Source organism: Peromyscus maniculatus, chromosome 16, assembly GCF_049852395.1.
Source record: "Peromyscus maniculatus bairdii isolate BWxNUB_F1_BW_parent chromosome 16, HU_Pman_BW_mat_3.1, whole genome shotgun sequence".
Classification (NCBI taxonomy): domain Eukaryota; kingdom Metazoa; phylum Chordata; class Mammalia; order Rodentia; family Cricetidae; genus Peromyscus; species Peromyscus maniculatus.
The window spans coordinates 46,479,287-46,503,685 of record NC_134867.1 but is presented as its reverse complement, the minus strand read 5'-3'; the positions used below and the strand labels follow the sequence as shown (position 1 = coordinate 46,503,685).

The 24,399-nt window shown below is 41.9% G+C and overlaps 1 protein-coding gene across 9 annotated transcripts in view; it reads right to left on the bottom strand.

The window, feature by feature from the left end:
- Window positions 1–24,399, bottom strand: part of Utrn (utrophin) — a 507,746-nt gene that overhangs the window by 355,338 nt on the left and 128,009 nt on the right. For all 9 annotated transcript variants that reach the window (XR_013045087.1, XM_076552746.1, XM_076552748.1 and 6 more), the window contains 11 exons: window positions 19,817–19,909; window positions 18,296–18,373; window positions 17,858–17,950; window positions 16,819–16,991; window positions 13,694–13,809; window positions 12,564–12,724; window positions 7,677–7,880; window positions 6,343–6,524; window positions 5,110–5,260; window positions 3,716–3,835; window positions 2,369–2,470 (listed from right to left, as the gene is read on the bottom strand). Coding sequence is in view for 8 of the 9 variants with exons in the window: in XM_076552746.1 (XP_076408861.1) it covers window positions 2,369–2,470; window positions 3,716–3,835; window positions 5,110–5,260; window positions 6,343–6,524; window positions 7,677–7,880; window positions 12,564–12,724; window positions 13,694–13,809; window positions 16,819–16,991; window positions 17,858–17,950; window positions 18,296–18,373; window positions 19,817–19,909 (1,473 nt within the window). In the remaining variant the exon portion in view is untranslated. The remainder of the gene's footprint in view (window positions 1–2,368; window positions 2,471–3,715; window positions 3,836–5,109; window positions 5,261–6,342; window positions 6,525–7,676; window positions 7,881–12,563; window positions 12,725–13,693; window positions 13,810–16,818; window positions 16,992–17,857; window positions 17,951–18,295; window positions 18,374–19,816; window positions 19,910–24,399) is intronic.

Below are 24,399 nucleotides of genomic sequence, written 5' to 3'. Positions count from 1 at the left end.
CAGTCTAGCAAAGTTGATAAGATATGCACACACACACAGAGAGAGAGAGAGAGAGAGAGAGGGAGAGAGAGAGTTAACGTGTCCTAGCAATAGTCAATAGTGAATGAATGGTTAATTTAAATCTTCTAGTGATAAAAATGGCCAAAACTTGATATCCCTTGGCTTTGAAATATTTTTTTTTAATTTTTAAAGTTATTCCAGACATCAATAAATTATTTCACTTAGATGTCTCAGAGTTTCTATGACTGTAATGAAACATCACCCTGACCAAAGCAACTTGGGGAGGATAGATTTCAACTCTTTCAACTCTCAGGTCCCAGCCCATCTCTGGGGGTCTTGGGCAGCACAGCAGGGGGAGGCCTTAGTGAATGAGATGACCGCCTTACTTGTGGGTTTGCTCTGCTGTCTGCTACAACTCAGGACCACCTGCCGGGGGAGGACCACCACAGTGAGCTGGGCCCTCCCACATCAATCACTAATCAAGAAAATGCCCCCACAGACTTGCCCACTGGCCAATCTAATGGAGACATTGTCTCAATGAAGGTTCCTCTTCCCCAATAACTCAAGGTTTTGTCAAGTTGACAAAAAAAAAAAAAAAGAAAGAAAGAAAAAATAAATAAATAAACAAACCAGGACAGTAGAAAAGCCACACTGACTTTTTTCTGACAATACTGATGCCAATAATAATTACTGAAGCAAAATCTTTAACTACTGGAGGGGACACTTTGACCTGAACCTAAAGTTCCAGGTTCATGTACATATTGCAAAAGTGCAGCAGCCACATGACAAAAAGCAGGACTGAGTCTATTATACGATGTCTATTTTGAGATAGGATCTCACAGCCCAGATAGGCCTCAAACTTGCTACATAGCTGAGTAGGAATTTGAATTTCTGATCCTTCTGCCTAGTGCTGGGATGACAGGCACGAACCACCACACCCATTTTGTGAGTAACGAAAGAGTTAACCCAAGGTTTCATACATACTAGGAAAGTGCTCTATACCAACTGAGCCACATTCATATGTCCATCATGTTATCCTTAATTGAAAGAAGAGGAGGAGGAGGAAGAGGAAGAGAAAGAGAAAGTAGAATAATAGCAACAGGGGCTACCGAGCTGATCAGTCACTTAGGTTTGGACAAGTTCTTGCAATGCAGTATTTAAATTGTATGTACTATCAGCCACTGCATATGGTGAGCCACAAGATCTCACCCATCTGGTTCCTGATCCCCAGGTAGAGAATAGAGCTGCTTTTTCTGGATAGAAGTGTGGTGTATTTAGAAGAGTCAAGATGGACACTGTGAGAACACTGCATCTGCTTACTTTCTAGACTACAAGTGTTTGGCACTGGGGAGAAAAATCACACTTTTTTTGTCTTCTGTTTTGATAATGACTCTTGTGGCAAGCTAAAGGGTGGGCAAAGGGCCACCGTTCGAACAGAAAACCTGCCACAGTACAACTGAGTGTTCATTTGAAGGCAATGCGAGAGAGTATTTTCTCATTCATTTCAGCCTATATGCTGCTAAAAGTTAGGAGGAAGATTATAATTTAATGTTCACAGTGTATTGAGGCTATACCTTTACCTGTTATTTACTGACCACAAACTACATGCTGGGAATTATGTTGGTACATGTTCAAATGCATCACTCAATGTAAACCCAGTAGTAATTATAATGTGAAAAGTAAGTTAAGAATAGAAGAGATCTAAGTGCTAACATTATATTCATATATTCATAAATAATGAACAGAGATCAAATGATTATTACCATGGAGCTACATACCATGACCATAATGAATAACCTGTATAAATGGATATAATATTGATAGAAATTTGACTTTCAAAATAATAAATAGGGGGCTGTAAAAGCTGCTCAGGCGGTAGGGTGCATGGCTATGTACAAGGACCTGCCCTCACTCCCCAGCATCACAGGGAACAGCATAGCACCCCATGCCTGTAATGCCAGCATTTGCAGGCTGGAGACAGGAGAGTTGGGACCTCAAGGTCATCTTTAGCTACACAGTAAGTCTAAGAACGAAATAAATAAGTAATCAAGCAAACCAAAAATGTAGGCAAGCAAATGAATTAACTACTTCAAGAAGCAGCAGCCAATATTGAACAGACGGTCCATTTAAAGCTTCAAGTGACATAACTGGTCAAAACGCTTGCTTTCCCTTTGCTTCTAAGCTTTTTTTTTTTTTTTTATTTTAAAGCTATTTGCAAACTTCAGTCAACTATTTCCCAAATTTCAAAATGATTTCAAATTATCTCCTTGCGAAGGAGGGGAAGAGGGTAGCTGTGTTCCACAGCCATAACGGAATGATGGGCCCCTTGTCACTTGTGTCTTTGAGGGACAGAAGTTTCATGTCATACCTGTTCTTCCAGTAATTCCTGCCACAGAATGCTGATTTCCTGCAGTCTGTTCCAGCGTTCTTCTGTCCATCGGCACACAGCAGTCCAGCGCTCACCCAGTTTCTAGGAAAGGGAGAAGGCAGCCTCCGTCAGAACAGGCAGGAGGCACAGTCACTACAGTTTCCCTAGAAAGCCGTGATTGCCATCACTCCTTGTCATAAAGCACCAACTTATGAAAAGTGCTTTTAAGGGTATGGGTGAGAAAAAGAACTAGCTTGCATAGAATGTAATTACTTGAATTGCTCAGAGCTGAGAAAAAAAAAACAGCTAGAATTCCTGTTCCTACTTCACCATGGGGTTTGTATGGGGATGCAATATATTTTCAAATTGGGTACATGTGTCTGAGATTTCTTATTTATTTATTTATTTATTTATTTATTTATTTATTTATTTATTTATTTATTTTCATTTTGTGGAGCCAAATCCAGAGATCTGCGTGTGCTCAGCAAGCATTCAACCACTGTGCTACGACTGTAATCCACATTGTCTTTCTCTACTTCAAACTTCCCAGGCTACGTTTGCCTCCACAAATTCTTCAAGTGACCTCACACAGGAACGCCTGTGGATCATTTGAATGAGTTCCCGTGCTTTCAAATTTTGTTAACATTATAGTCTTACTGAATTATAGTCTCGTGCCTTCACTGCAAGGAAGGGCTGGATTGAAGGAAGGAACACCTGGCTAAGCCTGTAACCCACATAATGCTGAGCCCCAGCTGGGAAGTACAACCAAAGGTGAGTGTCACGGCTTGTGCCCCACCTCCACCCCACCCCATCCTGAATTCAAACAGGAATTTTAATTCCCAACGTCTTGCATGAATAGTATCAAGAGGGTGGAAGTTTCGCTTGAGGATGGGCTTTGTTTGGGTGTTTTTTTTCCCGTTTTTGTTTTGAATTAGATTAAATCAGGGCATGAAGGTGGTCCCAACATGATTACATCCTAATGGTTTAGTAAATTAAGGGAAGGACACCACACAGACACACACATGCTCCTGTTCCATTGGGATCTAGCCAAGGGAGAACACGTGTCAGGCTGTCTGGACTGCCAGCCTCCAAAACTGTGAGCTAAGTAAACTTCTTTCGCTATAAAGTAGCCTGCCTCGGGAACTTCATTACAGCAACAAAAAGACGGCTAACAGAGTCTACTTTTTTAGACTAGGATGCATAGGAGGAACAATTCATTACAGTAACAAGAGGACGATTAATAGAGTCTACTTTTTTAGGCTAGGATGCGTAGGAGGAGCAAGTAGGTAGATCTTGACTACAGAGATGATCTTTAGGCCCACCCTGCTTCTTTGTCGGTGTCCTTACCTGTAACTGATCTTCCAGAACAGCTGTGGCGCTCTCCCCACTGTTTTCATCAACAATTACCACCATGTGAGTTAAGGAGTTTACCTTCACCTGCTCGGCTTCAAGGTCATTTTGCAAACTCTGGAGGAAAACGAAAATAAGATACACTATGATTTCTGCTCTTCCCCTTTGTCAGTAGTAATTAAGGAAACCTAATGAGGCATTGTATTGCCATTTCCAATCATTCCCCTGCGTGCTTCCAAAGAAAGAAGCCCGCACACACCTGTACATTTCATTATGAACCAGTCTGAAAGCGCAACATCCAAACTGATTACAAATGTGCAAACGTAATGCCCTCTTCAGTCCCAATTCTGCCCAAAAACAAAAGAAGAAGAGGAAGAGGAGGGAAAGGAGGAGGGAAAGAAGGATAGCGTGTGTCTATTCTAGGAATAAAGACAAAAATATATCTAAGTTATCGGAGCACTCAAGAGGCAGAGGCAGAAGTATCTCTGAGCGCAAGGCCAGCTTGGTCAGCATAGAAAGTCCCACGTCAGCTGGGGCTACGTCATGAAACGCTGTCTCAAAAAGACAGACCTGTAGAACTGGTGGATCAAAAAGTCCAGGTTTAGAGTTCCACCACACAGAATCAGAGGCCATTTTCTCTAGTCCTACAAGGCGTGAGATGTGAGATGAGGAAAATGCTATATGATTCATAGAAGCTATTTTGATTAGCTCCCCAAGAGAGCAACCAAGAACAAACATATGGACATCTTCACTTCCCCCTTCCACAGGAAGAGAACAGTCATTAGACATCTGTAGAGAGTAATTTGTTTCAACACTAGCAATAGTGTTATGAAATGCCTCTTGGGTAGTGTTTAATGTAACCCTAAAGCTTTATTCATCGCTTATCTAGATGTTCTCCTGATCAATAAGAGTGTCTCTCTACCTTTCCTTTCTTCTACTGTGAAAACTGAACCACTGACGTTGGGACCAAGCTACACTGCCTGCTACATTTTTGGCTCATCACACAGTGCCCTATGCATGCCCTTGTGAGAAGGGGCAACAGTTATCCTTGCAGGATTAGGTCTGGATACATCTTCCAGTTTGTTTCTCGGCCCACATTCCGCATGAATGCCCACACACCCAGGTTCTGACGCACTTGTGAGTCCAAAACCACCCTGGCCAGATGTGACAAATGTCAGACACTTTCAGAAGAATGACACAGACATCTGTGCAAAGCTGACCCTCTCAACCCTGGCTCAGAAATTCCGCCTCCCCAAAAACACCGCTATAAGCTCCTAAAAAAAAAAAAAAAAGGCCACAGAAGTATCCCAACTCCATACGTCGGGTCCCAGGAAGGCTGAGTGCCACCTTCATATGCGACGAGGTAGAAAAGAAGCAAGGGGCCAATTTACTTTATGTTCTTCAAGCAGCTTTTGCAGGGACGACAGGTCATCACCCAGCGGGGCGGTTTCCATCTTCTGAATGCGTTCTTCCGTGAGGGTCAGCCAACCGGAGAGCTGCTGCAGCTGCTTCTTCTGCAATCCCATCAGCACATCATGCAGCCTGGCCAGGGGGACACAGCATTAGTCCCTCCAGTAGGGGCAGAGGCACCCACTCCAGGCACCAGGAAAGTGGGAGAGAGAGAGAGAGTGAACACACCCTTGTCTAACCTATTCAAGCAGCCGAGCGTCCATCGACGCTGAAACTAAGAGGGAAAGCTTTTATTACAGTCATAACTGGAGTCCATTAAATGCAGCCCAAGAATATAAATAACAGCTCCCGGTATTCATAACAGAATCATTGTTTCTACACTCAGGAATTCCTGCCTATTAAATTGGTGGAAATGGCAATGGAATGTGAAACACAGTGTGGAAAGTGAAACAGACCACGGGCTAAGGTTGCTGCAGAACACTGAATGGGAGGCCCGTGTCACACTGTCCTGCCGTCACCTCCCAGCAATGCCTTGCTGATTGTAATGCTACTAGCCGTCCGTGGGGGTAAGTTTGAACTGTCAACTCAGTACAGCCTACAAACACCTGAGATGACAGTCTCAATGAGGGGCTGTTTAGATGAAGCTGACCTGTAGCATTGAACTGATTGCCTTAATTGATATGGGAAGGCGCGTCTGAAAGTGCAGCACCATTCCCTGGTTGGGGCCCTGGACTGTATGAGAGTAAAGAGAGCTAGCTGAGAACCACCCATGGGTGCAATCATTCCTCCTGCTCCTGATGGTGGAAGAGATGTGACTGCTTACTTCCAGCTCTTGTCCCTGTGATGTCCCCAAAAATGATGAGACCGTAACCTGGAATTGTTAGCTAAGATAAGCCCTTTCTCCTGTAAGTTACTCTCTGTCAGGGTATTTTATCACCACAACAAAAATAAAACGATGGTATATCATCTATGCAAACTATACTTTCCCTTCTGACCACCTCTCGCACCCCAGCTTTCTCCTACGTCTTGACTAACACATCAAAGAGGAAACAAAGGTCATGAACATTCTAGCAACAGGACCCACAGGAAGGAGTCAGAACCCCGCCCGGCCAGCTCTGTACTGATCCTTCTCACAGGTCCACAGACCTGTACTTAAGTTTCACTGTGCAATGCGGTCTGGGGAGTGAGGCCCTTGTTTTCTGAGTTCCACTCACCGGGACTGCCTCTCCATGCTATCCACCCGGAGGGCCTCCCACCTCGCGTTCAGCAAGGTCATCTGCTCCTGGATCTCGAACTCCTCCTCATCGGACAGAGTGCCCTGCGTCATCAGTTGGTTCCCAGCCTGCAGGACACTCCCCACGCTGCTCTGGTGTGCAGTCAGCTCCATCATGAAAGCCTAGCAAAGGACACTGTGGTGAGCGGTGAGGCACTTATTGCAAAATAAACAAAAAAATAAAAAATGAACTGCTAGGGCGTCACCTCCATATCAATGCCACAGAGAAAGTAGCCCATAGGAAGCAAAGGTAAAGGGGCCTGATGGGATATATTAAGCTCTGAAAATGCGAAATAAGCATCAACTAGAACTCAAAAGACAGCTAGGTCAAAGGAAACAATGCTGTGGATGATAATGCTTGCCTTTCAAACTTTTACATTTGTTTATTTGTGTGAGCTCCCATGTACATGTGAGTGCATTACGTGTGTGTGTGTGTGTGTGTGTGTGTGTGTGTGTGTGTGTGTGTGTGTGCGCAGGGGGCGTAGAATTACAGGACAACTTGTGAGGGGTGGATCTCTCTTTCTACCAAGTGAGTTTCAGGAATGGAACTTGGGTCATCCGGCTTGGCAGCAAGACCCTTTACCAGCTGAGCCCTTTCTTTTAAGTATATACTGATTATGTTGTTCATAGATCATAAAGGTGGAATTAGGATTATATATATATAAAATAATAAAAAACCCACCACATTCACACACAAGATAAACTTCTTATGAAATATTACTATTGCTACTCTTTTCAACCACAAATGCAAAATAACCTCACATATATCAAAAAAAGAAAAAGGAAAAAAAAACCTGCTTAACCAAAAATAATTCCCCCATACAGCAAAAGATACTACTATAGCAAATAACTCCTTGTATAAAATTGTGCAAGAACACTGGATATAACACTGGCTTAATCAGACAACAAATAAAAATAATAGCTTTTAGGGTAGCATCAGAAACCTAATGATTTGGGATACCAGTTGGTCATTTTGATATTTAACTATAGCTAAACACTTCAAAAAGGAACATCTATGTGCACTGATGTCCATCAGCAGTTCTAAAAAACACATGAGCTGCCATCAGATTGAAGTCTGGGATCTGATTCCCACGAACTGTCCATCGCCCACCCCAGTTCTCTGACGAAGTCCGTTTAAAGAACACAGGCACTACACCGTGACCTTTTTTACAGAGCAAAATTCAGGAAAGGGCAAGGCGATCATGAAGTCACCCCATCCACCCCTAAATCGGGCCCCACCCCAGACAGATCCGGCGCTCAGCCACAGATATTTACTTCATGGGTAGCAAACTGCTCTTTGACTTCTTCAACATCATCAGAAATGTCATCTTGTTCCTGGAACGTGTCCTCCGCAGACAGCAGCCATGTCAACACTTCCTCTAGGGCTATCTGGTAGCTATCCAAATCCATGTCCACCTCGGTGACCGTGCTGGGGGTCTCAGCGCGGGGACTCTGGCCTTCCTCCGCCAGCACTGCGCTCTGTGGAAACAAAGCCACAGCAGTCATGAAGACACAGGTGTGTTCACCAAACTCTCACTGTCCGGAAAAACCAAGCAGGGACCAGGGTCTCAGGAGACAATCCAATTCTCAGGAGCTGAGCGAGCAAAGCCATGAATTAACCAAAGGGCACTTACTCGGTGCAAGAAGACACCAAGAAATACCAAACAGAGTACACACATGAGTTCCACATTTGAGGAGATTCTAACACAGAGTCAGGGAGAGAAAAATATCCCGCGTGAGTCACTGCTGAACAAAAATAAATGGCTCTCCAGTAAGCTCTAAATGCCAGTGGTCCCATAAAGGGACACTATTTGACTTCATGAAATAGAGAATTTTGATGGAGGACAGAAAACATGCTGGACCTTGAACAATGGTTGCAATTTACAGAAAAACATTGAGCCAGGAACTCTGTTTTGACCCCTGCTTAAAATCCTTTCATGACCCCACATTTGAAAGTTGCATGTTAAACAGTGAACAATGGCGGACACACAACCTGTGCTAATGACGGGATTTTGTGTTTTATTTTTGGAGGCAACAGCCTTCTAGTTTATGTGCTGCTCTGTTTGGGGTTTTTGGTTTGGGGGGCTGAGGCTTGTAGAAGAAAACTCTGCCTATCTCTTTCTAGTTTCTCTTGAAGAACGTTCTGGTCTTGTAATCAAGCCTACTGCTCTCCTTCTTCTTTGGTTTCCCTTCAAAGCAAAACTTATTTAAAACTTGTGAGCAGACCACCCCATGTTCAATCCTCTAACACATTTTTAAATAAAATATTCCACACACACATGAATGAAGAGATGGCTCACATACGTAACCCCTCATGTGCCCTAACATTCTGTTTCAACACTGTCTCAACATTTGCGCCCAAACAACTGAAAAGTTGGTAAATCCATTTTTCTAGTTTTACTTTTAGACCATACAATTAATCGACCAATTAAAATATCTCTGATAACAGCTATGCTGGAACAACACACACCAACCAGAAACAAGAGGAGACAGCCATCACGTGTTTCTTCCAGAAGCTTCTCAGTGGCCTCCTCTGGAGCTGACCCCTCCTGTCTTCCCCAGCTCTCCTTCCCAGGATCAGAACACAATGGTTCTCCCAGGTCAGTGGTCCTGCCCATCTGTAAGTGATGAACCTCCTGAAACTTCTTTTTCTTTATATACTTTGACTGAGTGATATCTTCTCTTTCTACTGGATTTTTAAAAAAAAAAAAAATAGTCCATATCCCATAGATATTCTATTTCTAGTAAAATTCTTTTCTAACTTTCAGCAGTTCTGACACCTCCAGTGTCTATAAGATACATCAAACCGTATTCACATTTAAACACTCCATTCTTGCACCCCAAAACTTACTCCCCCTCAGGCTCCATGCACCTAAGTACTCCAGCTGAAAACCTGGCTGACAGACACTCTCTCTCTCTCTCTCTCTCTCTCTCTCTCTCTCTCTCTCTCTCTCTCTCTCACACACACACACACACACACACACACACACACACACACACACACACATCTCACGTTTAATCTGCAAGGCCGTCCTACCTTCAAAGGTCAACGCAGATCCACACAGATCTTCCACGTCTACAGCCACCTATGTCTCTCCTCGAGACTACACTGACTTGCTAACTTTTGGCACCCACCTCCCAATCCATTTCCCAGACAGCAGAGAGAATGATCCCTCTCATGGCTTCACACCCACAGGACTCCCTGCCTGAAATCCTTCACTGTCTTCTCAACGCTCTTAAGTCACAATTTAAAATTCTTCACATACTTCACCATAATACTGAGATGGCGAGAATCAGAGAAAGACAGTGTGGGCACACGGAGATGGATCGTAATGGGTTAATGAGAGAAGACTTTCCTTAAAGATTCTGTCTACACTGAGGAAAGAGGGGCAGCTTACTCAGGGACCATATACATAGAATACACTCCACACATGGAATTTAACATACATAAGAATAAGGGGGAAAATCCTACTCTGACTGAAATTATAGCATAAGAGGTATTAAATTAACATTAGATCTTGAGGTTGGAACCCAAAAGAGTTGTTTTAGAGAAATCAAATGAATCTGTTCAACTGAGTTACAGGAGTTAGTTGAATGAACCAGTCATCATATGTCAAAACACTGGCTAATTAAAAGACAAATGATGTCGAGCCATAGGAAGGAAAGCAAGCTAAATTCTCAATGTAAAATCCTGAAATACTAGCGCTAAGATATCTCTAAAGACGATTTGGGGGCAAATGTCCAGCATGTCAAACTAGCAATGTTGGTAATCAGCCAAGGGTCCTCTGTGTAGGCACACATCCATGAGGGAGGGATGGAAGGCAGGCTCAACATGCAAATACTCAGTGGGAATTAAAAACAGGTTTTCAACAGTCTCGTTCTTAAAGAGATGCAGAGATCACCTACAGAACACCTAATGCTACTCAGCATGTTGGAAGAAAGGAGAGCCAGAGAGGGGACTGGTTGTCAGTATCAGAGATCAGTGGGCACCAGGACAAGTCAACAAGGAGATAGTTAAGACTTGATCACTTTTGATTCCCTCACTTAATGTAACTCAACCTCTAAGTTAGCAATAAAAGCAAACAAGTGGAAAGGTAAGAGTTAACATGCTTATCATAGACAAACAGTATATGGTTTCTGGAATTCTTACCATGTCACCTTGCACCCTAAAGAGAAGTGATTGTTTTATCTAAGTACCATAAAATAAACAAAGTCCAGTTCCTTCTCTCTCTCTCTCTCTCTCTCTCTCTCTCTCTCTCTCTCTCTCTCTCTCTCTCTCTCTCTCTCTCTCTCATTAACTATTACTGTGTGGGTGGGTGCACACATATGGAGGTCAGTGAACAACTTTATAAGTTGATTTCCTTCTTCTACCTTTATGTGAGTTCCGGAGATCTAACCCAAATCCATCAAGCTTCAGCACAAGCAAAATGAAAAGGAAAACCCAGAACACCATCTGAGTGACCCAAAGCAGAACAGCATCCACAAGACCAGAGGCACAAGAGAATAATTTGCAGAAATTAAGGGTTTTTCTTGTGCATTATTTGATGGTCAAAACAAACAAACAAACAAACAAACAAACAAATCTGGATTCACAATCAGGCCCCATCTCCCCACTTTTCCTCCTCAGTAATTTTTCTCCTTCTTCTAAAAATTACAGTATTTTTGAAATGGATTAAAAATAAAAATGATTAGTACATGCCATCCAAACTCTAAAAGAACAAGTAAATTCTCTAAATCTCATAGAAGTGTGGGGGGAAAGATACTATGTTTAAGATTATTATCATAATTGGAGAATTAAGTAATTTTTTTTAAAAAAAGAATTTGCTAAATGAGAATGTCAAAACAAATCCAGAGGGAAATGCTATAATAATGATAGGTAGGCGGGCTTACTAAGTGTTCATTCCAAGTGTTGTCTTTACCAAGAGGATAATATTAACCACAACAGTTAAGAGGCCAGACAAGTACCAGAGCATGAAATTTAAGATTGAAGACACGCACATTCTTTCTCCTCCAAAACGCACTTCTTACAAATTTGAAATGCTCACCCCTCTTTCTCCCTGTATGTGCATATCCATGTGGTGTGTGATGTGGCGGCCAGGTTGATGGCAGGTATATTCTTCAGTTGCTCTTATATAATTGAGACCGTGTGTGTGTGTGTGTGTGTGTGTGTGTGTGTGTGTGTGTGTGTGTGTGTGTGTCTCATTGAACCCGGAGCTCATTCAACTAGGCTGGCTGGCCAATGAGCTCCCATGACTCACCTGTCCCTGCCTCCCAGCACTAGCATTCCAGGGGTACCACGGAACCCAACATTTATGTGCATGGGGCATCCTAACTCAGGTCCTTGTGCTGAGCAGGAAACCCTTTACTGACTGAGCATCCTCTACATACCTCTGAACTTACTAAAACATTAGGAGGTGTGACTTTCAATATCTGAACAAAGAGTTTTCCTTTTATGAATGAAGACGACAGGAATTTTAGAGAAAAATCTCAAAGAGATGAAATGCGGGTTGAGTCAAGGCAGGATAATGGAGGAAGAAAAAAAAATCCATTATTCATATCTCCTTAGAAAACCTCATTTACACTCTGTTGAAAACATCTGTTAGCCCATCTATGGAATATGTGACAAGCCATTTATGGGAGACTGCCTCTCTTAAGGAAAACGGAAAGTAAGGTGTATATTTTAAGAAGTCCTTATGAAAAGATAATGGAAAAAAAGTTCTTTATTAATGGCCCCCAAACATATAGAAAATTAATACCTAACAAAAAAAAAAAAAAAAAAAAAAACAACAACAACAAAAAAAAAAACCCTGCGATGACATGAGAGAAGCCATTACTCACACCTGACAGCAAACAATGTCAGGGTCTAACCATTGTGGTTACAAACCCACCCCTCAGCCGTCAGTTGACGGCAAAGCATAGCTGTTAGCGTGGCATGCAGCACCATGCCCAACGGCCTCAGACCCTAACTCCAACTCTCCATGTGAAAGAAAACACTTTCCTTGCTAATTAGTTTGGCCGAGTCACACATACGTGTAACGGCACGCTAACTAAAAAACAAAAGCAAGCTTAGAAAAGACACAGATGTGTCAAGGAATGATGACCCCGTACCTATGAGAAAACGAATGGGCAAGTCAAAAGTTCCAGGAAAAAATGGTCCAGTACCTGTATATTAATTTCTTCCTCGTCACACTCTTTCTTGTACTTCCTTGGGAGCGTCTCCACCTCTCGGATGGCATCTATCGTGACTTGCTGAGGAAGCACCTCGAACAGAGACGTTAAATACATAATTATGGATTTCTTGTCAGGGAGCTGCACGGCAACATCTGCAAGCAGAAGAAAGGATGGCTCAGATGGGCGACATACGTGAACTGCTCGGCGTCAGGTAAAGAGGAACCGCCCTGGGACCCAGAAACAATGCCTCATTTATAAGCCCCGGGACACTGGGTCTCAGCAAATTGCTACTTCAAATCACAAAATATGACGCAGAGGCAAAGACTTATTCAACCTCCAGTTTGTAACAGTCTTCCATAAGCCGGGCAAGATGATGCGAATCTGCAATCCCAGCTCTTGAGAGGCTGAGGCAGGGGGTTCATGAGTTTGAAGGCTGCCTGGGCTATACACTAAGAGTATGCCTTCAGGAGGAAATAGAAAAAAAATAAAAAAAACTGTCTCAAAACACTCAAAGGCAAGCTATACAACTTGCCATTTAAAATATGACACAGGCTCCATTCATACTATAGAGTGAACGGAATTCAAGCCTAAAGCTGCAGCTAGAATCTTCAAGCTATATGCAAATGCTCACACATACATGCATTTTAAGAAACTAAACCAACACTGAATTATTTGTCTAACAAGTAGATTCCTAAAATTGTTTCAATGCTACTTGATACAACTTAACTATTATCCAGTGAAACAATTAACTCACTGCCTAAGGAACCTGCACATTGAAGGGCAAAAGGAAAAATGTCTGCAAAAAAAATGGTTTGTGGGAGGTGGGAAGTGGGAACTTACTGGCCAGCCACCTTAACCACTGTCTTAAGAGATAAGGTAGAACGTGGTAGAGGAAGACACTTGGCTTCCTCTGGGCCACACATGTATACACATGTGTGCACACACCCACACCACTCACAACATACACACACACTACACACACGAAGGTAAATAAGAAAATAAATACAATAAAATGAAGATTCTTTAACTGTCATAATACATTCTAAACATGAAAACAGCATCACTTCTCAAGATTCAAAATAAGGCGGAATCAACTTCAACAGTATTATTCTCAACCTTACCTTCAGGGTCTAACAGCTTTTCAATCCCCAAGTAAGCATGGGCCTTGCTAAAAGCATGTTCAAGTCTCTCAGTTGGGGACATTTTGACCACTCTGTCCCAGCTGAAGAGATCAGGCCTGAAATTACCACACAAACAAAATTTAGTGAAGGCAAAATACAACGGAGGTGATGTAGACAGTGTCATAATCCATTACATTCTAAATTTTGATTTTTTTAAATTTATGGGTGCTACTGTAAATTATTATCTTTTATATCTCAAAAGTTTATAACATACATAAAATCAGAGAGTAATTGACAGACATGACAATAATAAGTAAGATAGTCTATGGTTCTTGAAGGAGTTGAGTATATAGTATTTCCCAAATAGTAAAATATGGGTAGAGGAAAAACTATCAATACAGAGAAGACAAGAAAAAAAATGACCCAGCAACAGTAGAAGAAAAAAGCTCAAACCTAAATATATGAATTAGCACAATCAATAATTTTTCTTCCCCCTGAGACAGGGTTTCTCTGTGTAGCTTTGTGCCTTTCCTGGAACTCGCTTTGTAGACCAGGCTGGCCTCGAACTCACAGAGATCCGCCTGGCTCTGCCTCCCGAGTGCTGGGATTAAAGGCATGCGCCACCACCGCCCGGCCACAATCAGTAATTTTAATAGACTAAATCCAGTGATTAGGACAAAGGTTCTGGGCCTGGAGGGTCACAAATTAGAGGCCAGCCTCATCTACACAGCAAGTTTCAGACCCTGACTTGGTGCCTCTACACGCCAAAAGAGACTAAGGTAAAAGACAGAAACCACTGCTGTAATTGTACTTTAGTTATTCTAACCACAAAGGTGCTGAGGGGATCGGTTCCCTTCCACTCACCCTCCTCCTCCGGGACAACTAGTGTTGTGTTTACATCTTGTCTTTCTTCCAGTCTTACGACTTGGACAGTATGACTGGCTTGATAAAGCTTAAGTCTCTCATTTTCTTTGCACTCCATCCTTGTACTTTAGACCCATCCTGAGACCGGCCTCCCCCACCCCCTCCCTACCACTTCCTCCCTGTCACTCAGGCACCACAGCCACTAGCCTCCCGCATACCAGAAGGCTCTTCCCACTTACCTAGTGTATTTTTCTTTAGTGTGCCTACCATCTCTATATAATACACCATTTACAATTTCACAGCCCCACACACTCTGAGACAGAGTCTTCAACATGTAGCCCAGCCAGGCCTCAGAACAGTTGTGTAACAGAGAATGTCTCTGAACCCCTGATCCTTCTACTTTCCAAGTTCAGGGGTCAAGTGTGTACCACCATGCCCACCTACAGTCTACATTTATTTTTTAATTAATGACTGTCTCCAGTTGGAAGGAATGGGATGGCTGTCTGTTTTGTTCCTGCTGTATCCTTGTGTCTAGTACAGGAAGCCACATTCCATATACTTGGAATCAATGAGCCAATAAATGCAACAGGTACTAGATAAATTCAGCAGTTTCTTAGCAGTACAGGGCAGCGCTGGAGAGATGGCTCAGAAGTTAAGAGTACTGACTGCTCTTCCAGAGGACCTGAGTTCAATACCCAGCATCCACATGGTGGTTCACAGCCATCTGTAATGAGATCTGGTGTCTTCTCCTGGCGTGCAAAGTTACATGGTGGCAGATGTTGGATACATAATAAATAAATAAACATTAAAAAAAAAAAAGTACAGGGCAGCATCCTCAAGATGGTAAAAGAAGACTAGGAAAAGATGGGAAGGAAAAGGGTTTTTAACCCCATAGCAAGCTCAAAATATATATTTTTAAAAAAAGGCTATAGAAAACATCAATATTATTCTGGAAAAATATTAAAAGCACTGGCTTTGATATTAAGAGCAAAACATTCTTCTCACTGTCACTAATTTGAATCAACACTATATAAAGAACTGAGGCCGAGGAATTGGGGGGTGCAGGCTATCATATTTTTAAGGATATTCTAAACTTAGCCATGAGTACTTCAGCATCTGAGTGCCTATCAGCAAAGATTAAAAAAAAAAAACTGAATAAAGTAGGAATCAAAGAAACCCAAACCTGTAGTGTACAGAGACAAACTTACTATGGTATAGGCAGTAAGTATAGAAAAGTGTACATCATTTGTATATAACAGCCAGGAACATTTAGGGAATTCAATGAGAAAATTAATAATTCATAATAGCAACGAAACATAATACAATTTTCCTGTCTGTGGCATTTAATCTTTGACACATGCAGAATTTATTCGGGGGTATTGTGTGGCAAGGCATATATTAATACATAGTTAAACAACTGTCTCATACCCCCAGTTAATTTGCGATATCAGCTCAACTGGTTATCAGGTCAATCGATACAAGAGAGCGTCTCCTCAGCTCTTTTTTTTTGAGACAGGGTTTCTCTGTGTAGCCCTGGCTCTCCTGGAACTCGCTCTATAGATCAGGCTGACCTCAAACTCACAAAGATCTGCCTGCCTCTGCCTCCTGAGTACTGGGATTAAAGGTGTGCACCACCACCTCCCTGTTCTTCCTCAGCTCCTAACGCTTCCAGGATGAAACATGAGAGATCCTTCTCATACATCCAGCACCGTCAAATGTTGCCACTTTCACATGCGACCTATTATTATCCTACTACATTTTATAGCAGTGCATTCGTCATCTTGATTTCTTATTAGAAAGTTATTTCAGGCCGCTTACTCTTCTGGGATGTAATTGCTATTTTTGCATTATATTCTTACATACAAATTGGAATCTTGTTGATGAGATCTCATAACAAAATTGTGTAGCTCTTCATAAATGTGGGGAACACAATAAACAGAGTTTTCCTTTTGCCATAAGAACAAAAGCTACACACAAGTCTTTGCATACATTACTGGTTAGGGCTAAAGGAGTGGGACTGAACTATGTCAATTATCTTCCATTTTTTAACTTACAAATGTGTAGGAGAAGTCATGGGCTTTGCACTGTAGCCCTGAAGTCCTAAAGGAACAGCCAGTGGTTGATCTCCTATTGCATAGCTTTGTTTAATGATTTGCAGAACATGAGCAGTAAGGGCAGCAGAGATAGAGGACGGGGTTATGGGAAGAGAATTGGAGAGGACACAAAGGAGGTAGAGATTTGTAGGCCGAAGGGCATCTCACTTGTGCCGGTGGAGCACAGCATTGAAGGCGAGCCCATCGGTCCAGCTGGTGGTGAAGTTGAGGACATTGACTTGGCTGTAGGGCCTGGTCGTCTGTCGCACCCAGCTCAGCAGGATCTTCTCACTGTTTGTCTGCTGCAGGTCTGACATGATATCTTTCATGACATCTTTCACCTGTGCAAAAAATTAAAAAAAAAACCACATCTGTTAATAACGTACCATTTCCTTCAGTGAAGTTCTTGGAAAAGAAATATTAGACTAATCAAATATTGTAAACTATTTAATTAGCATTTATTTCCAATTTCTACTCTAAAGGGTGGAAAGATAAATTTTAAATGACTTTTAGGGTATAGGATTTTCTATATATTACCTCCGTTCCATGTCCGAAACAATATTTGCACTCTTTAATTACACTGAACTTTCCTTTCATGCTATGAAAAAGCCACATTTTAATACCTTTTATTTGCAAGGGCTTTTTTCATAAAAACTAAACACAAATTTTATTTTCTATAAAAATGAGAACAGACCATGTTTGACTGACTACAAAATCAAAGAATTAAACAATTTTCCTGATAGTAATAACAATCTACTCAAGAACTAATGTTTTGTTATTATCCTAAAGTAATATACATATGCATATATATAAGGGAAGACCTCAAAGAATGATGGAGACACATCAAAAGGACCACTAACCAATGTAAGGGATCAGAAGGAGCCAAATCTAAGACAACTATCACATCAGAATGAATAATATTAGCAAAAGATGAAAATTCTATATAGAAGTCCATAATTCATCCATTGGTGAATATGGTAGGTAGGTGGGTAGGTGGATGGATGGATGGATGGACAAATGGATGGATGGACAGATGATAGACTGATCACTTGGGTCTTGGACTTGCAGACCTCAGAATTCTGAGGCAATCAATACCTCCTGTTCAAACCAAGTAGTCTATGGAGTTCTGATTTGGCTGCTATAGAAAATGAATAGAGAAACAATACTTTTTCAAAGTCTATTGAAAAGTGATCAGGAATCTCCCCACCTGCCAGTGCAGAATGATGCTCCATAGCAATCCTAATGTCAGCTTGTGATTTCCATCCACAATGTCAGTACCCCCAATATTCACCAACTCTACCTGTCAGAACAAAATAATAAAAATAGCAAACATAACTCTTCGGACAATGTCTCCACACAACTCCAGATTTTTGATTTAGTCCATTTGTACAGCAATATAAATGAGGATAGCAATTTTATTTTAAGAATTGGATCAATGCAAAACTCAAAAATGTGTTAGTTATACTGCAAATCAATGAGAGCATCAGAAATGCAATATGACTTATCCTTCACTCACAGAACAAGTTCAAAACTTCTACCATGAAGAAACATTTCCAAGCATCAGTTAATGCCGATGCTTACAGCAGCCAGCAGGCTTCACAGTAAATAACACCCACAGCAACACAGAACCCCAAACGTTGCTTACATTGTTCTGATGTAAAACCTGCAGTACCCGGTTGACGTTATTTAAGGCATGCACCCTTGTGGAACCACGTTCTTTTGGCTGGAAAATAAAAACACAAAAGCAAGTAAGATGCCACATCCCTTATGTGGGATGTGCTGACAAACTTTAACACAGTGATGTAAGCAGAACAGCAGGTCAGTATCCATGTCACCAGCCTGGGTACCACAGGATGCAAGTGCACTAATAACGTTTTGAAATACTGGCTCACTGACCTATGAGCCCACTGGAATGCCCTAGGGAGCCTCCAAACGAGCATGGCAGTTTCCTGCCCCATAAGAGACAGTCACTTGAAGGACTTAGTATGTGGTGGGGAATTGTTATTTTTAACATAACCCTAGTTACTCTAAGAGGCAGGCAGACATGTTTGAGAATCAATTCTGTTAGAGAAAGCTTCTCCTATCTAAACTTCTCTGGAGGCACAAAAGTACCAGAGAAGTTGTGCCTGCCTTATCGTGACCAAGTAGGAACAACAGAGCAAGGAGACATTGTCCCAAACTCAAGGTCATATGAGAAGAGTGCCCACCTAGGGCATGGCAAGCTAGGCAGAGCTTCGCTCCCCCTCTCCAGCCAGGGACTCTCACGAGAGACATCAGCTTTTCCCTGAAGGCGCCCAGCCTCCGCCAGGAAGGCAGAGAGAAGGTATGATACTCAGGCTATGGCAAGGGATGGGGGGGATCTCATCTTCAGCAGAACATCTCTCCATAACTTTATAGAAATACTGTTACCTGTGTAAAATACTGTCATCGCTAGGGAAGCCATAAAAGACACCAAAGACACCTTCACAAGTAGAGTTATTTCCATACCAGGACAGAAAGCCTTATACATACAAGTTTGGGTGTGATAAAAATAAAAAAAACATGGAAATAATGCTGAAACCCTGAAGAGAAATAGAAATGTCTGAACAACTATTTCTTAATTGCTTATTAAATGACATTTAAATGTGGCTATCTATGCATTATCACCATTCAAAGCACTATCTCCTTTTTATAAATTCATTCCCTTTTTATATGCCCCCAAAACAGGCAGTCTCAGGGCAATAAACATTTGAAGTGACTTTATATTTGATGGAAATATAGAGCCCTCAAGAAAACCTACATACTACTCTATCCAAACATCAGTTAAAGCATTGTACATAAAGTTCACCTTTCCATTTGCCTTCGCAACTCAGTACCCACAGTGGGTCTTCAGATATCAGTAACCACCAGAGATGCTCTATCAGCCTCATTCTCAAAGATGTCCTCTCTTACAGGCTGGAGATGTAGCTCAGGTGCTAGAGTGTTTGCCTTGCTTGCCTGCATGGAGCCCTGGGTTCCAACCTCAGCACTGCCCAAACCTGGTGTGGTGGCACACACACCTGCAGTCTCAGTGCTTGGGAGAGACAGAGGATCAGAAGTTCAAGGTCATCCTCAGCTACCCAGTTAGTCTGAGACCAGCCTGAAGTACACAGGACCCTGTCTGAGAAAAATAGAGATGTCCTCTCACCAATGATGTTCCTGTGAGGCCTTCTAGAAGATCCAAGAGCTTTCTGCCATCTTTGAGGTCTGAGAACATATCATTGATGGGTGGTTTCCCACTCTGCAATAAAGAAGAAGTAAAAGTGGGGTGACTTCAGGATCAGAACCTCCATTGGCTGGGGCTAGTGAAACAGATCAAGGGGCAAACTCACTTACTACTGGCCGTGATGGCCTGAGGTCAGTCCCCAGGACACACACAGTGAAAAGAGAGAATTCTCAGAAGCTGGCTACTCAACGCCACAGGTGCACCTTGGTATGAGTGTGAGTGTTCATGTGTATGTGCATGCTAATAAATACATAAATGTAATAAAAATTAAAAACAAAAAGAAATTCCACATGTTCTTAATGTTTAAAATACTTTTGGCCATGTTCAATCCCAGTCTTAGCACTTGGGCTAATCAAAGCTTACAGAGCTACTAAGATAGACACACAACATCAACTCTCCCTGATAAACACACCAGGAAACCCCAGTACATTCTGTCACTTCACAGATCTGGCCTTCTTGTGGTAAGATGAGGGGTTTATAACAAGGCAATTCCTGTTCAAAGAATCAGGAGCCTCAGTTTCAAACGCAGTTTGACCAAGAAATTCTTGATAAGCCCAGCTCATCTATCTAAGCTCCCTTATACCACCTTTTAAATATTTTAAGTATCAAAAAGTATAATGTTGTGTGAGAATGTACTAAAAATCACAATGCATGATGCAATAAATCTGTAATGGCCTTGCATCATGTTGCTTCTTTTTATGAAATATTCAGAACTAAAAGCTCTTCCTGACAGTCATAGATATTTCATAATCAATAACTGTGTCTTTTACTTCTGACTTTAAAAAAGTGCATCTTCCTTAGGAAGCAAGACTTTAAACTTGAGATGAAGAAGGAGGCGGGCCTGAAACTCTGCATTCCTGTTCTCCCCACCCCCCCACCCCCCACTGACTCCTCACTCATTTTTTAAATAACTTCCATGAGCAATCCATTAAGGATTCTTAGCAGGTATCTTAAAAGCTCACAGGCTCTAAGAGGGAAAGCATGACCATGACCCATTAGAGAAGCAGTGAACAAGCTGGGCCCTATCTCTGAAACACAGCTGATTCTCCAGGCTGCCACTGTGATGGGGACACACAGATTATCTCCACTGATTACAGCAACAAGCAGATTAGCAGGACACAGAGGCCACCTTCCAGAAGCAGTAAAAGCCGAAGACTTCCTAACTACTATAAACAAAGCAAAGGGCAGACAAGGCCCTGATAACTGCCTGTCCCCAAGGCTCCCCTCCTAACTCCCCTCCCACCTCCCAGAGCACAGTTTAGCCAAAGATCTCAATTCAGTCTTAGGTCTTAATACAGCAAAGAAACAAACACATCAGGTAAAGGTCCATGAAACAGGATGAGTTTCATTAACTAACATCTGCTTTCCAAAGTACCAACAAAACATTATGAAAAAGCTTATAAAATGAAGCGAATGCAAGTATTTTCTTCATATCAGACATAATTATGGATGTCTATTAGTGGCCTTATACACAAACAGGCTGTGCTATATTATATATTAGCCACAAATTTTAGCCATGTTACCTGGTCTTTACACACTCACTTGTTTGTTCAAGACTCAAATGGTCAATCGATTACTATTATCAGTTATACCACAAGCAAAACTTCATGTTTTCTATTGTTACGAAAAGTACTATTGAGGCCAGAGAAGGTCCAGCAATTAAGAACACTTGTTGCTCTTGCAGAGGACCCAGGTTCAGTTCCCAGCACCTACATGGTGACTTACAACTATCCACAACTCCAGTTCCAGGGAATCCATCGCCCTCTTGTGGCCTCTTCAAGCAGCAAGTACACATAGTGTGTACATGCATACAGGCAAGCAAAACGCACAGACACATAAAATAAAAATAAATCTTTTCTTAAAGAACCATAAGATTTCAGCAGTATCCAAGAGGACTTATGGAAGATCTTCTCAGTCCCAAATTCACAGAAATGTTGACCTGTGGGAACCTTTCCTATTCAAAAACAATTCACATAAGGACGCAAGAGCACACCTGTGTGGGTATAACCCAGAAACCATGAACGCTCCATTTAGACTTCTAAAAGGTAGCATTAATAGCACACTTTCTTTTTTTCCTCACATCCAGAGAGTTGATCTATTAGGCAACAAGTTTAAGAAAGAAAGGCTCCTTCAGAAGGGCAGATACTGAGAGACTGGGAAATAAGTGAGATTGGGGTGCACGATGTGAAATTCCCAAAGAATCAATTAAAAAAAAAAAAAAAGCTCCTCTAGAATACTCTGTTGGAAAAAAAAAAAAAGATGAAGACATAGTCCTGTCCCTGTAGAAGTCAATCGTTTGTGCAAGGCTGGGCAAGGCCCTTTTTCCTTTAAATACTGGCCTACAGTAACAACAGCCCCATGTCTTACTTCTGTTTCTCAATTTCAAATTAACCCTGATGACAACCATATGGAACGTGTCTTGAACATGGACCCTTTTTCCAGTGTTCACCATAAGCAGTGATGACATGATTGTTGTACATCAGCAGTCAGTTCTATGAAGGAGCGCCAAATATCTGCAGCATGGCAGACAAGGAGGGGTGACAGGGCTCCCCCAGGGTAGAGGGAAAGGAGGTGCCTGGACTCTCACAAGGAAGTCATCAACATCTACGGTTCCAAACTTAGACATGACGTCCTTAATGGCAATGCACTTCTGAGTTCTGCTGAGTTCTTGAGCCCTGGCTCTAACTCCCTCAAGGGTCAGACAAGTATCCCGTGAGCATGTCATCAGTCTTTAAACACCAGCTCTAGTCTCCACCTATTCCTATCATTTAAAAGATGAAGAATGTTAAAATACTCTAGTTGGGACTAGTTCGTCAGTGTCCTTCCTTCAAGGTCAGGTGTTGCTGGTCACTTGCTCTTCTGTGTGCGGTCCACCACACCACTGCCTTATAAGATGAGGTGAATGAGCATCCTTGAACAGCTGAAGTACTACAAAAGAAGCTGCTGCTTCTTCTTCTTCTCCTTCTTCTTCTCCTCCTCCTCCTCCTCCTCCTCCTCCTCCTCCTCCTCCTTCTTCTTCTTCTTCTTCTTCTTCTTCTTCTTTTTGTAGCTTGTTTTCATTTTAATTTTTGTTTTGTTTTGAGGAAGGTCTCACTATGTAGCCTTGGCTAGCCTCAAACTCGCTCTGTAGACTCGGCAGCTTCTTAGTTGGTGTCTTTGGGAGTTTTAAAGACATTTGACTCCTTGGAAAAGGATCTGTCATGAGAGTTAAAATCTCTGCACCTGTATATGTGTGTGTGTGTGTGTGTGTGTGTGTGTGTGTGTGTGTGTGTGTGTGTATACATAGCAGTAATACATGAACTGAAAATGCATTGGAAAAAAAATTATCCATGAAAGACACACCCATGGCATGCATCTACAATCCCAGCATTCAAGAAGTCAGAAGAATTGCAAGTTTAAGGTCTACATAGAAAGCTCAAAAATAGTCTGAGCAAGAGCTTAGCAAATGGGAGGTTTGCCTAGCAGGTACAATGCTCAGAATCAATCCCCAGGACTGCAAGAAAAGAAAAGTCACACCCAGACAGACAGACACACAGACACACAAGCACACTCACCATGCACATGGATTGTCACTACAAAGCACTATCCCTGACAAATGCAAATACAAATGTCCCATATAAATATGGAAAGGACCAGCTGTGACCAAGAGCACATGACCCCTCCCAACCTAGAAAGCAAAAGTAGCTCGTGTGTAAGCAGGGTCCATGCTCTACACACAAGATCAGAACATTCCTTGTATTAAGGACAAGTGAGTACAGACCGTAGCCGTTGCTGGCTGCGTGCTCTCTGTGGAAACTACTCAGTCCTGTTGCAATGTGAAAATAAGCACTCATAATGCAAGAATGAGTGAGCCAACTGGAATAGCAACTTTGTTCTAATTTCATGGATACGGAAATCCAAACTCCATACAATTTCCATAAATTATAAAATAATGTTTTCCTCCTTTGTAACGACCTAAAAATATAACAATGATTTTAATGCAAAGACTATTCAAAAACAGGCAGTATAAGAGTGAAATGTTCTAAGACAATACTAGCCAGCACTTACTGTGTGCACAGGTAAGTTCTGAGAATTATACAGATTTACATCCATTATTTATATGCATTCTTTCTTCGTAAAAGTGTTCTAAAGGGAACAGCCTCAGCATTCCCATTTTATAAGTGAAGAGAGGGAGATATAAAGGTAGCATAACAAATGAGTGACAGACCAGGATCCCATCCCACAAAACCTGGCTCCAAATCCATGTTCACAGCATCCGAGCTAACTAATATTACCAGGGCATAGAATTCTGACAAACAGGGAAGCGAGCATTTAGTTGCTGGGATGAGCTATAGATAGATGTAAATACAGAAAGAGATGTAGATGTAGATAGATAATAACTTCTCAGAGCACCAAGAAAAATCACCACCCTGTACTAAATTAAGACATGCATTTCCCAGCACCACACTGTAAAGCATTTCTGGTGTTTTTGTGTTGTGGGCTGTAAACACTGGCTCTGGGAAAAA